At 33.1% G+C, this 14,132-nt stretch overlaps 1 protein-coding gene across 1 annotated transcript; it reads right to left on the bottom strand.

The window, feature by feature from the left end:
- Positions 1-970: 970 nt before the first annotated feature.
- On the bottom strand, positions 971-7,287 carry LOC140040854 (uncharacterized). The gene is made up of 3 exons (XM_072087103.1): positions 6,881-7,287; positions 6,231-6,613; positions 971-1,365 (listed from the first exon to the last, which is right to left on the bottom strand). Exons 1-3 carry the CDS (start codon positions 7,285-7,287, stop codon positions 971-973), a joined length of 1,185 nt encoding a protein of 394 aa, XP_071943204.1.
- Between the last annotated feature and the right edge of the window lie 6,845 nt (positions 7,288-14,132).

Genomic DNA, 14,132 nt, shown 5'->3' with positions numbered 1-14,132 from the left:
GCGCTTCTACGTGCCAAATTCTCTTCCAATTCTTATATTTATTTGCTCAATTCATTATCTTTCGAAATTGTTAACTTTGAGTTTATTTTAATAATTCCATCATACCAAAAAATTAGAACATGATGTGTGTCCCGTAATTTCACCTATGCTACACTGTATATAGATATACAGTATATACTGTACATATTGTATATGGCATATAACAGGCACAACTCAGCACTATAAGATAGGATGGCATACATCAACGTTTTCCGATTGTACAGTATGTTAACATATTAAGTGCATGTTTAAAAATATTAATGTCAATAAAATGATAAAAATGATCACCTATAATTCGTCAAAGTGACGAATTAAATTCTAGTTATTATTATTTTTTTATTTCTTTTTTTGTTCTGGTTTTTTGTGGACCTTGATCTTTGACCCTGACCCTTCAGAATGTAACCATGCATTTTCAAATTCTACCTTAGTTTAAATTTCTTACCACAATGTTCACATTCATATGGTGTCTCTCCTGTGTGTGTTCTCAAATGTATCTTCAAATTTCCATTGTGTTTAAATTTCTTACCACAATGTTCACATTCATATGGTGTCACTCCTGTGTGTTTTCTCAAGTGTATCTTCAAACTTCCATTTTGTTTAAATTTCTTACCGCAATGTTCACATTCATATGGTTTCTCTCCTGTATGCATCCGGAAATATTTGCTTAAATTCCCCCTTTCTTTAAAATTCTTCCCACAGTGTTCACATTCAAATGGTGCTTCTCCTTCAAATTCGTATTCGGTTTAAATGTCTTCCCACAAGGTTCACATTCATGTTGTGTCTTTCTTGTGTGAATTTTAAAATGTTTTTTTAAATCATCACTTTTATTAAATTGTTTCCCACAATTTTCACAACCAAACAAAGTTTCCTCGGAGGTGTGAATTCTCAAATCACCACTTTCTTCAGTTCCACAATTTTCATTAGATTCATTCTACGAAGTTTCCTCAGAAGTGTTTCGCAAATTCTCATTTTCTTCATTTCGACAATGTTCAAATTCATACGAAGCTTCTACGGCAGTGCTTCCCGAATTCTCACTTTCGTCATTTCGACAATGTTCAAATTCATTGACAATGGGTAGTCCAAAATGTTTACTTTCTTCAATTCTAGGCCTACAATGTTCAAAGTCATAATATGGTGTTTGGTCATTTAGCAGAAAATCCTCAAAGTTTTCACATTTAAACTCTTTACTATGTACGTGTATTTCTAAATGTTCCTTCAAATCTCTGAACTCAAATTCATATTCACAGTTTTCACATTTGCATTTCATGTTGGTATTTACACTGTTAAATTCTTCTTTGTTGAAGTCGTATTCATTCATCAATAAATCTATAAAAAAATACAATTGTCAAAACTTTAATTCTACTTCCTCCAGGCTATACTTAGTAGTACTATTCATGTTAGCTACACTATATTGCAAAACAAACTTATGTACATACAGTAGTTTTGTAACAGAATAATGTCAAAGAATTTAAAATTGACGTATTCGACTTTAATGTCGTGTATAAAGTTTTTATTTCATTAGAGTACTGAGGCCTAATGCTAACGGATTATTTTGTGATATTAGCTTGCGTTATTTTAAGGCATTTAGGCCTACTATTTTTTTGGGAAAGAAACAGAAATCGGGGTCCTCCTAATTACCAAGCCGTATCAAATAGAACCAAGCCCTATACAATACATTACCAACAAAATATAGGTTATATTTAGAGTGTTAATTGCGGGGGCCAATGCCACATATCAACAAATACGTAATAAGGAATGAAAATCCCTATGGTGAAACTTTCCATTGCTATGGTTAGCTTGATATTTGACCTACTGGTCATATGAAATTGAATAACGCGTTCCCATACAGCTATGAGCCTATCCTTTAAAATCTTATGAAAATCGGCAATACATTTTTTAGTAATCCTGCTAACAATTATAAGAAACACACACGCCGATTGTCTCACCAGCTCTCGCCATTTTGTTTGGCGGAGGTAATTCAAAAATTCAAATCAATATTTCAGTTTAGGAACGTGTACCTATACCTCAATGATAATTATCGTCTTCCTTAGTCGTTCTCTCGCTGCCACTGTATACAACTGAATGGAATTCCTCAGCAATAAATAGGATCATAGACTGGCAGAAAAGTACTTATTTACGGTATTTGATTGGTTGAGAGTATGATTATGCAAATTGAATTATATATTTAGATGCCGTAAGCAAGTGAGTACTTGTTGAGTAACGACCCGAGACATTATAACCGACCCACTCTACCATTGTGTATAGTGGGTGGGGAAAGGCTTTATCTAGAGCGCAATAGTGGATCGTTACTGCCTTTACAGTAGTTTGTATAACGCCAATTATGCAGAATTGTATTGAAAGTCCACTTTAATTAAATAATTGGATTTAGAAGAGAGTTGTTACCCTCTGGATTCAGAGTGTTACATTGTTGTGTCAATTCTTTTGACAACACGTAACAACATTAAGTTTTGAATATTCTGATCGATTGCAAAACTGCAGCAAAATCAGTTATCTATAATATAACTACAGTACTTTAAAATTCTAATGACTACAGTATACACTTTTTTTTCCAAAACATAACCTATAGTGTACCTCTGCTCATGAATACCTCAACTTCAACATAACAAGGCCAACAGCCATAAGTCGGGTGCTAAAACGCATAGTGATACCGGACCGACAGACCGACCGACCGACATAGTGAACTATAGAGTCGCGTCCACGCGACTAAAAATATAAAATACAAAATACTATCTATCTATCCCTTGTTGTGTCGCCATGTGTTTACAAATATACACAAAGAAAATAGTATATAATACAGTATCTTGAATATATATGAATAAAACTTGATTTTATTGTTACAAAAACCGACTATAAAAGAAAACTCTTACTTTGAAATAAAAATCATAGAAAGGCTTTATTACATAGGAAGGCTACTGTACATTATAAATCATAGAAAGGCTTTATTACATAGGAAGGCTACTGTACATTATAAATCATAGAAAGGCTTTATTACATAGGAAGGCTACTGTACATTATAAATCATAGAAAGGCTTTATTACATAGGAAGGCTACTGTACATTATAAATCTTAGTAAGGCTTTAGTACATAGGATGGCTACTGTACATTATAAATCATAGAAAGGGTTTATTACATAGGAAGGCTACTGTACATTATAAATCATAGAAAGGGTTTATTACATAGGAAGGCTACTGTACATTATAAATCATAGAAAGGGTTTATTACATAGGAAGGCTACTGTACATTATATATCATAGAAAGGCTTTATTACATAGGAAGGCTACTGTACATTATAAATCATAGAAAGGCTTTATTACATAGGAAGGCTACTGTACATTATAAATCTTAGTAAGGCTTTATTACATAGGATAGCTACTGTACATTATAAATCATAGAAAGGCTTTATTACATAGGAAGGCTACTGTACATTATAAATCATAGAAAGGCTTTATCACATAGGAAGGCTACTGTACATTATAAATCATAGAAAGGCTTTATCACATAGGAAGGCTACTGTACATTATAAATCATAGAAAGGCTTTATTACATAGGAAGGCTACTGTACATTATAAATCATAGAAAGGCTTTATTATAATTTTTGAAAAAAATTTCACAAACGAAACAAAGTGTAAACAAAACCAAAAATGTATAATGTTATAATAAAGTGAATTAAAATAATACAATAATTAAGTCCTACTGTAGGTATCATAGTACTATAATAAATGTTATAACAACAATTTACTAACTAATAAGTAAAAGAGTGTACATTTAGAATTGAAAGTGTGTGTGTACTTTAAACAAAACAAAAAACAGCAACACACAGAACATTAACATTTATACAGTACAGTATGTTTTCTCTCTTGTGTGTATCCTCAAATGTAATCTTAAATGTTGTTGAATATTAGTTTTAAATTTTTTTCCACAAATTTCATTTATATTGTGTTGTGTCTCTGCAGTGTATATTTTTAAATGTTTTTTTTATTCTCACAATATTCAGATTCATTGTGCGAGTTCTAAAATGTTTTTTTTATTCTCACAATATTCAGATTCATTGTGCGAGTTCTAAAATGTTTTTTTTATTCTCACAATATTCAGATTCATTGTGCGAGTTCTAAAATGTTTTTTTTTATTCTCACAATATTCAGATTCATTGTGCGAGTTCTAAAATGATTTTTTTATTCTCACAATATTCAGATTCATTGTGCGAGTTCTAAAATGTTTTTTTATTCTCACAATATTCAGATTCATTGTGCGAGTTCTAAAATGTTTTTTTTATTCTCACAATATTCAGATTCATTGTGCGAGTTCTAAAATGTTTTTTTTTATCTCACAATATTCAGATTCATTGTGCGAGTTCTAAAATGGTTTTTTTATTCTCACAATATTCAGATTCATTGTGCGAGTTCTAAAATGTTTTTTTTTATTCTCACAATATTCAGATTCATTGTACGAGTTCTAAAATGTTTTTTTTTATTCTCACAATATTCAGATTCATTGTGCGAGTTCTAAAATGTTTTTTTTATTCTCACAATATTCAGATTCATTGTGCGAGTTCTAAAATGTTTTTTTTTTAAATTCTCACTTTGGAATGGTTTATTATTATCTATTTTGTTTGATTTGCTTGATTGACATTGTTTTATAATATTAAATCTTAAAACTCTTTAAAAACTTCTATGTATTAGTTTTTTGTATCAGGGAATACAGTAATCTACATAATTATATTCTTCAATTATTATGGCTCAAATTAATGAGTACTGCATTATAGTAACTCATTTATCTGAAATAAATATTTCTGTTGATTTTCCCCAAAAAATATTCAAACTTAACCTATTAATTCTCTCTCATGTGAATTCTCACATGTCTTTTCAAATTATCACTTTAAATTTCTTCGCACAATGTTCACATTTATAATAATGTAGTGTATCTCTTGTTTGTTTTCTAAAATGTTCCTTAAAATCACCACTGTGTGTTCAAAAGTACAATTATTTTCCCACAAAATTTATATTCTTTTGTTGCTCTAAAGCTGTCTACGCTATCAAAATTTATGAGACAAAAAAATTGTGACCCATTTATGGACATGTCATATCACTACCATATTTGGGCACATTTTTTAACTTGGGCCGAAATATCAGTTTCTGGGTGCTTTCATTTTGTTAATTTCCGCCCCCACCCCAACTGTTTTGTGTTGGTGTATTTCTTACATTTTGTTCTGTATTGCATTTCTTCCATAATCGTCACATGGTCTTTCTTCTGTGTGTGGTGTGAAAGTATCATTTTGTTTATTTTTTTCCCCAAAGTGTTTATCATTTTTTGTGTTCTTAAATGTCTTTTTAAATCCACACTTTGTTTAAATTTCTGTTATGTCCACAATATTCACATTCATATGGTGTCTCTCCTATGTGTATTCTTAGATGCATTATCAAATTCCAACCATTTAGTTTAAATTTCTTACCACAATGTTCACTTCATATGGTCTGTTCCATATTTTTAATTCTCCATTTTGTTTAAATTAAATTTTCTTCAACATTGTTTACAGTCATATGGTGTCTCTCCTGTGTGTACTCTAAAATGTTTTTTTTTTTCAAATTCTCACTGCAGCTAAATTTCTTTCCACAATGTTCACATTCATATGGTTTCTCTCCTGTGTGTACTTTCAAATGTTTGTTCAATTCCCCCTTTCTTTAAATTTCTTCCCACAATGTTCACGTTCATATTGTGTCTCTTGTGTGTTCTCTCAAATGTGCTTTCAAAGTTGGCTTCCATTTAAATTTCATAAGGTGTGTTATGTGTTTTTAAATGTGCATTCAAAGTAGCATTCCGTGTAAATTTCGTTCCACAATGTTCACATTCATATGATGCCTTTCTTGTGTGTGTTCTCAAATGTCTTTTCAAAACCCCATTTTGTTTAAATTTCTTACCACGATGTTCACATTCATATGATGCCTTTTTTGTGTGTGTTCTCAAATGTCTTTTCAAAACCCCATTTTGTTTAAATTTCTTACCACAATGTTCACATTCATATGGTGCCTCTCTTGTGTGTATTCTCAAATGTCTTTTCAAGTCCTCATTGTGTTTAAATTTCTTACCACAATGTGCACATTCATATGGTGCCTCTCCTGTGTGTGTTCTCAAATGCATCTTTAAATTTCCATTTTGTTTAAATTTTTGTCCACAATGTGCATATTCATATGGTGCCTCTCCTGTGTGTATTCTCAAATGTCTTTTCAAGTCCCCATTGTGTTTAAATTTCTTACCACAATGTGCACATTCATATGGTGTCTCTCCTGTGTGTGTTCTCAAATGCATTTTCAAATTTCCATTTTGTTTAAATTTCTTACCACAATGTTCACATTCATATGGTTCGTCTCTAGTGTGTGTTCTCAAATGTATCTTCAAATTTCCATTTTGTTTAAATTTCTGTCCACAATGTTCACATTCATATGGTGTCTCTCCTGTGTGTATTCTCAAATGAATCTTGAAATTTCCATTTAGTTTAAATTTCTTACCACAATGTGCACATTCATATCGTGCCTCTCCTGTGTGTATTCTCAAATGTCTTTTCAAGTCCCCATTGTGTTTACATTTCTTACAACAATGTTCACATTCATATGGTGTCTCTCCTGTGTGTGTTCTCAAATGCATTTTCAAATTTCCATTTTGTTTAAATTTCTGTCCACAATGTTGACATTCATATGGAGTCCCTGCTGTGTGTGTTCTCAAATGTATTTTCAAATTTCCATTTTGTTTAAATTTCTTACCACAATGTTCACATTCATATGGTGTCTCTCTTGTGTGTGTTCCCAAATGAACTTTCAAATTCCACCTTAGTTTAAATTTCTTACCACAATGTTCACATTCATATGGTGCCTCTCCTGTGTGTATTCTCAAATGTCTTTTCAAGTCCCCATTGTGTTTAAATTTCTTACCACAATGTTCACATTCATATGGTGTCTCTCCTGTGTGTATTCTCAAATGTCTTTTCAAGTCCCCATTGTGTTTAAATTTCTTACCACAATGTTCACATTCATATGGTGTCTCTCCTGTGTGTGTTCTCAAATGCATTTTCAAATTCCAGCTTCGTTTAAATTTCTTCCCACAATGTTCACATTCATAAGGTGTATCTCCTGTGTGTATTCTCAAATGTCTTTTCAAGTCCCCACTGTGTTTAAATTTCTTACCACAATGTTCACATTCATATGGTGTCTCTCCTGTGTGTGTTTTCAAATGCATCTTCAAATTTCCATTTAGTTTAAATTTCTTACCACAATGTTCACATTCATATGGTGTCTCTCCTGTGTGTTTTCTCAAATGTATCTTCAAATTTCCATTTTGTTTAAATTTCTTACCACAATGTTCACATTCATATGGTGTCTCTCCTGTGTGTATTCTCAAATGTATCTTCAAACTTCCATTGAGTTTAAATTTCTTACCACAATGTTCACATTCATATGGTGTCTTTCCTGTGTGTATTCTCAAATGTATCTTCAAATTTCCATTTAGTTTAAATTTCTTTCCACAATGTTCACATTCATATGGTGCCTCTCTTTTGTATTTTCTCAAACGAATCTCTAAATTTCCATTTTGTTTCAATTTCTTACCACCATGTTCACAATCATATGGTGTCTCTCCTGTGTATTTTCTCAAACGAATCTCTAAATTTCCATTTTGTTTAAATTTCTTACCACAATGTTCACGTTGATATTGTGTCTCTCTTGTGTGTTTTCTCAAATGCATTTTCAAATTCCAGCTTTGCTTAAATTTTTTCGCACAATTTTGACATTCATATGGTGTCTCTGTTTTGTGTGTTCTCAAATGTGCTTTCAAAGTTGACTTCCATTTGAATTTCTTCCCGCAATGTTCACATTCATATGGTGTCTCTCCTGTGTTTGTGCTCAAATGTTTTTTCAAATTCCGATTTCCTTCCTTCTCATGCTTACATTCATATGGTGTCTCTCCCATGTTTGTGCTCAAATGTTTTTTTAAATTCAGATTTCCTTCCTTCTCTTTTTCACAATCATATGGTGTCTCTCCTGTGTGTTTTCTCAAACGAATCTTTAAATTTCCATTTTGTTTAAATTTCTTACCACAATGTTCACATTCATATTGTGTCTCTCTTGTGTGTTTTCTCAAATGCATTTTCCTATTCCAGCTTTGTTTAAATTTCTTTCCACAATTTTGACATTCATATGGTGTCTCTCTTTTGTGTGTTCTCAAATGTGTTTTAAAAGTTGACTTCCATTTGAATTTCTTCCCGCAATGTTCACATTCATATGGTGTCTCTCCTGCGTTTGTGCTCAAATGTTTTTTCAAATTCCGATTTCCTTCCTTCTCATGCCCACATTCATATGGTGTCTCTCCTGTGTTTGTCCTCAAATGTTTTTTCAAATTCTGATTTCCTTCCTTCTCATGCTCACATTCATATGGTGTCTTTCCTTTGTTTGTCCTCAAATGCTTGTTCAAATTCCAATTTCCTTCCTTCTTATGCTCACATTCATATGGTGTCTCACCTGTGTTTGTCCTCAAATGTTTGTTCAAATTTCGATTTCCTTCCTTCTCATGCTCACATTCATATGGTGTCTCTCCTGTGTTTGTTCTCAAATGTTTTTTCAAATTCCGATTTCCTTCTTTCCCATGCTCACATTCATATGGTGTCTCACCTGTGTTTGTCCTCAAATGTTTGTTCAAATTTCGATTTCCTTCCTTCTCATGCTCACATTCATATGGTGTCTCTCCTGTGTTTGTTCTCAAATGTTTTTTCAAATTCCAATTTCCTTTTTTCTCATGCTCACATTCATATGGTGTCTCTCCTGTGTTTGTGCTCAAATGTTTTTTCAAATTCTGATTTCCTACTTTCTCATGCTCACATTCATATGGTGTCTCTCCTGTGTTTGTGCTCAAATGTTTTTTCAAATTCCTATTTCCTTCCTTCTCATGCTCACATTCATATGGTGTCTCTTCTGTGTTTGTGCTCAAATGTTTGTTCAAATTTCGATTTCCTTCCTTCTCATGCTCACATTCATATGGTGTCTCTCCTGTGTTTGTTCTCAAATGTTTTTTCAAATTCCGATTTCCTTCTTTCTCATGCTCACATTCATATGGTGTCTCTCCTGTGTTTGTGCTCAAATGTTTTTTCAAATTCTGATTTCCTACTTTCTCATGCTCACATTCATATGGTGTCTCTCCTGTGTTTGTGCTCAAATGTTTTTTCAAATTCCTATTTCCTTCCTTCTCATGCTCACATTCATATGGTGTCTCTCCTGTGTTTGTGCTCAAATGTTTTTTCAAATTCCGATTTCCTTCCTTCTCATGCTCACATTCATATGGTGTTTCTCCTGTGTTTGTGCTCAAATGTTTTTTCAAATTCCGATTTCCTTCCTTCTCATGCTCACATTCATATGGTGTCTCTCCTGTGTTTGTCCTCAAATGTTTTTTCAAATTCCGATTTCCTTCCTCCTCATGATCACATTCATATGGTGTCTGGTTATGTAGCTTACACTTGTCAATTGTATGTTCACAGAGCTCACATTTTATTTCTTTAGAATGAGTGTGTAATCCTAAATGTTCTTTCAAGTCACTGAATTCCAACTTAACTCCACAGTGTTCACATTTATATTTCATGCTGTATTCTGTAATCTGAAAGAAAATATGCTGTTAAATTAACTAATAATAATAGACTATTCATGGTTTGAGAATTGTTTTCACTGATTTGTTTAAAGATAAATCCATAAAAAACAACTAAAAAGGCAAAAAGAATGAAACTTTTGTAGGCTAAAAAAATTATAAATAACTATGGAAGAAAACTTCCATAGTTTACAAATTATTTATAATAATACATTATTAAATACAGTACTGTATTATTATTCCAGACGGCAAAAGCAGGTACTGTAACCGAAGCTGAAATAGATGCAGCTTGTGAAGTAAAAATTGACTTTTAATACTACAGTATTAGGATACGATTTAGTTTTCCCCACCTGGAATTGTTTTCAAGGCAACACCCCTTTTTACTTATCGTTCATCTAAAAGCTAGAATGCACTTATATTACTTTAAACTTTAAAAATATGTCAATAACTTCATTCCAAAATACAATTAATATGCAAAATTTAAACTTAAAGTTTTCTTTTCTAAAATTGATTTCTATTATTTTTATTAGGCTATCGCTATCTGTAGAGCGATAGCCTATTGTTATTGTCAAAAATTTCAATTTTTTTGCTCATTTTTTGTTGCATGCAGATCTAAAATACGGCGGTAGCAGTTATGTTGTAAGTTGGCCAGCAGATGCGCGTATATATGTAGTTGTGCAAGAAACTTTGGTTTAATGAAAATATTTTCGCGTAGATTGACTATAAATTGAAAACCAATAAATATTTTTAAATACCACTTGACACATGTATGCTTCATGTCAAGGGTCATCTTCCTGTATCATCAGCAAAATTTTCAACATTGGTATTTTCGTGCGTAAGCACGCTTTGAAAGTTAAAAATGCTCAAAATCAATTTCTAATCAACTTTCTACACGTTTCAGGACATTTCAAGCATTTCAGATGTGCGTTCCGCGCACGCTTTGGCGCACTTAGCCCGTACGCAGCATAGAAAGCCCGTTTTTGTGCTTGAATATTGCTTTTTTATAGTTTTATGATATATTTCTTTCATATTTGATGAATTATGAATGAAAAAATAATGACACACGGGCATATGGCCACACAAATGTAAAATATAGGAATTTTTTCTCTTTCGACACAGTTCGTCACATTCAATAGAGCGCATATCGCATACACGTTATCAATTTCCTTCCAATTTTCAATAACGTTATTACTTAAAACATTCTCCTTCAGACACATTAACTTTATTTTTAATTTCATCATATTCAAACAATTAAATAAATGTGAGCGGTGTAAAATAAAAACTAACCGTCAACTAAACCGTCTACAATGCCAAAACAGTCAACTGTTGACGCTTGTTGAACGATTTTGATCGATGCTATGCTGTTTCAACAATAGTTGTGGTGCAGCTTACTGTAGGTTAAGCCTAATATATAGCATCTGTATGTTACGATGCATTGCGGGATAGCCTAACTCGTCACCGTGACGAGTTCAATTCAAAAAACGAGTATATTTTCTCTATTTATAATTTTGATTACTCTTTTTCTTTACTTTATTATGTTTGTTATATTTCCAATTACTGTACCACTTATTTTAACAAAAACATTTAAACAAATGGATTGTTTTAATATTAAATTTGTAAACGGTATGCATTTTTTTTTATAACAAAGGATTCAACTCCAGGAATATTCACTCAAAGATGGGTGGTAGTGTACCATATGACTAAAACGATGTTGCAGTTCTTTAATTTACTATATATATATATAATAAGGCTGATATAAATACTTATTATATAGTCCGGTATAGGCTCAGGGGGATCAGGGTTTTGCTGCCCTCCCACTTTTTTTTTTGCTGGGCATACTAACACTATGATTTTTTACTACAGGCCTAGTCAAGCCTTAATAGAAAGAGACTATTCAATTTAAATCGACATTCATTTAGCAAAAGACTTACGAATATATTTTACAAGTCAATAATTATAACCAAAACCATTTATTACTATTAATTATTAGTTCTATTTCGTCATCAGCCTATGTCGCTACGGAGTAGTACGAGAGAGTACCGCGCATGCGTATGCCAGTTGTACCCTTTCATGTACATGCTGCTAGTCATTTTCACTTATCAGATAGAAGAATAAATTTCCAAACTACAGTTTTCAAAGTTTTTGTAGAATTTCCATCTAGACTGGTCAATTCAGATAAGTATATAGACACTACAGACCGTTTTTTAGAACAGGTTATTTCTTGTTTTCTCTATGGAGAACAGTGATTACATTTCTACTAGGCCTAGGTCAAGCGAGGGTTTTCCCGCCGGCGCGCTTCCTGCCGTAGTAGGCGATGAAGAGACGGATCCCGAAGAGACCCCGCCGCTATCGCCAACAGCGAAAGGCTCATCGCTTGTAAATGTGTTGGCTGCAATGCAGCGTAGTATGACAGAGACTAATACACTGTTGGGCGAGCTTAGTAGAGCCAAGCCTATTCAATTGTCTTCAAATGAAGCAATTAACACACCAGCTTCACAGGAAGCATACACACTAGCTTCACAGGAAGCATACACTCCAGCTTCACAGGAAGCATCAAATACTGCACATGCAGCACATACCTCTAATGATAACTCAAATAATCACCCCATATCGGAGGACGAGGCCTTGAGCATATTCGGAGGGGATGATTTTGAAGAGGCTGAAGAGGTGGAGGAGGAAAATGTAGACTCCATCCTTAATCTAATAGATTCGTCCCTATGTATTGACAACACTGTTGGGCCTCCATATCGGAAAAAATCGCAAAGATAATAAATGCTAAATTTGAATCTGCACTGAGTCTAGATAAGCACAAGGCTATCATTGAGAGATATAAGATACCGGGTAATCTAAAAGAAGTATATGTACCAAAAGTAAATGACCAAATTTGGAATGAACTGAAGTCTTTTAATAAACAAAGGGATCTGCGTGTAGCAGCCCTACAGGACTCAGTTGTAAAGGCCACAAGTGCCATTGCTATTTGTATCGAAGATATGCTTAAGGCGAAAGAATCCAAAAAGGCTCCTGATTATAAGCTAACAGCTACCCGCCTGTTTGACTCTGTAGCCCTCTTGGGTTTTGTCAACAAAGAGTTATCGTATAAAAGGAGGGACACATTAAGACCGCTACTAAGCATAGCACAGACCTCAAAAATGCATGTTTAAGAACAAACAAACCTGAAAGAATGCTATTTGGCAATGACTTAAAACAGGTTATGACTGATTCAAAACTGGAAGGGAGGATTATGAAAAACCAGGGACAAGTAGGCAGATATGCCCCATACACTACACAGAGAAGACCTTTTTTACCTCAGAGAGGGTACAACCCTCAGACATATCGACAAAACTATCAACAAAACCAGGTAAATCCCCACGCCAGCGGACAAAGGGGACAGTCCGGACAGTACCAGCGAAAAAGAGGCAGGATGTTCAAGAATTACCGACGATAGATTCACAGGTAAAGGCACACTCTGAGTTAAATGATCTTAAACGATACTTAGACTATCGAGTAGAACATTTTGTTGGTGGCCAATTGAAAAAATTTATAGAAAAATGGCAAGAACTAACTTCTGACCATACAACCCTAAATTCAGTGAAGGGTGAAATAATACAATTTTTAAGTCCTCCACCACCAACCATTACATGTCCATCAAATTTTATTGCAAAGAATCACATCTACTTAGTAGAACATGAAATACAGACACTGTTAACTAAACGTGTACTGGTTAAATGTGCATATGAACCAGGGGAATATGTATCTCCAATTTTTTCAGTTCCTAAGAAAGATAATAGGGTACGCATAATCTTAAATTTAAAATCACTAAACAAATATATTGAATATAAACACTTTAAAATGGACACAATCAATACCGCATTAAGTATGATAACGAAGAATTGTTGGATGGCCTCTATTGACTTTAAAAAGGATGCATATTATAGTGTGGGAATACACAAGGATTCTCAGAAGTATCTAAAATTTCACTATCAGGGAGAACTTTATAAATTTACAGCATATCCAAATGGTCTTTCCTTTTGCCCCGAACATTCACCAAACTATTAAAACCACCACTTAGTTTTCTGAGAAAGAGAGGACATATTTTATGTGCCTATATTGATGATTTACTATTAATAGGATCCACATACAAGAGATGCGTTGATACTATTATGGAAACAATAAAGATGTTTGATAGTTTAGGTTTTGTCATACATCCTGAAAAATCAGTTTTTATACCTACACAAAGTATCACATTCTTACAGGGAAAAATTTCATTTGAAAATTTTGTTTAGCAAAATTGCTAATCAAACTGATTTTTTAGTCAAGAAAGATAGTTTTGTATTGTATTTTTTGCTACACAATTGTAGAAATGTGTAGCAAAAAGGTTGTTTTGTATAGCTTTTTGCTATGCTACACTGGCGAAATTATTCCCTGTCTTAGGTTTTAATATTAATTCAGGTAAT

This window comes from Antedon mediterranea, chromosome 1 (assembly GCF_964355755.1).
Source record: "Antedon mediterranea chromosome 1, ecAntMedi1.1, whole genome shotgun sequence".
Taxonomy (NCBI): domain Eukaryota; kingdom Metazoa; phylum Echinodermata; class Crinoidea; order Comatulida; family Antedonidae; genus Antedon; species Antedon mediterranea.
Note: the sequence above shows the minus strand (reverse complement) of the source record. Positions and strands in the feature narration are given on the sequence as shown.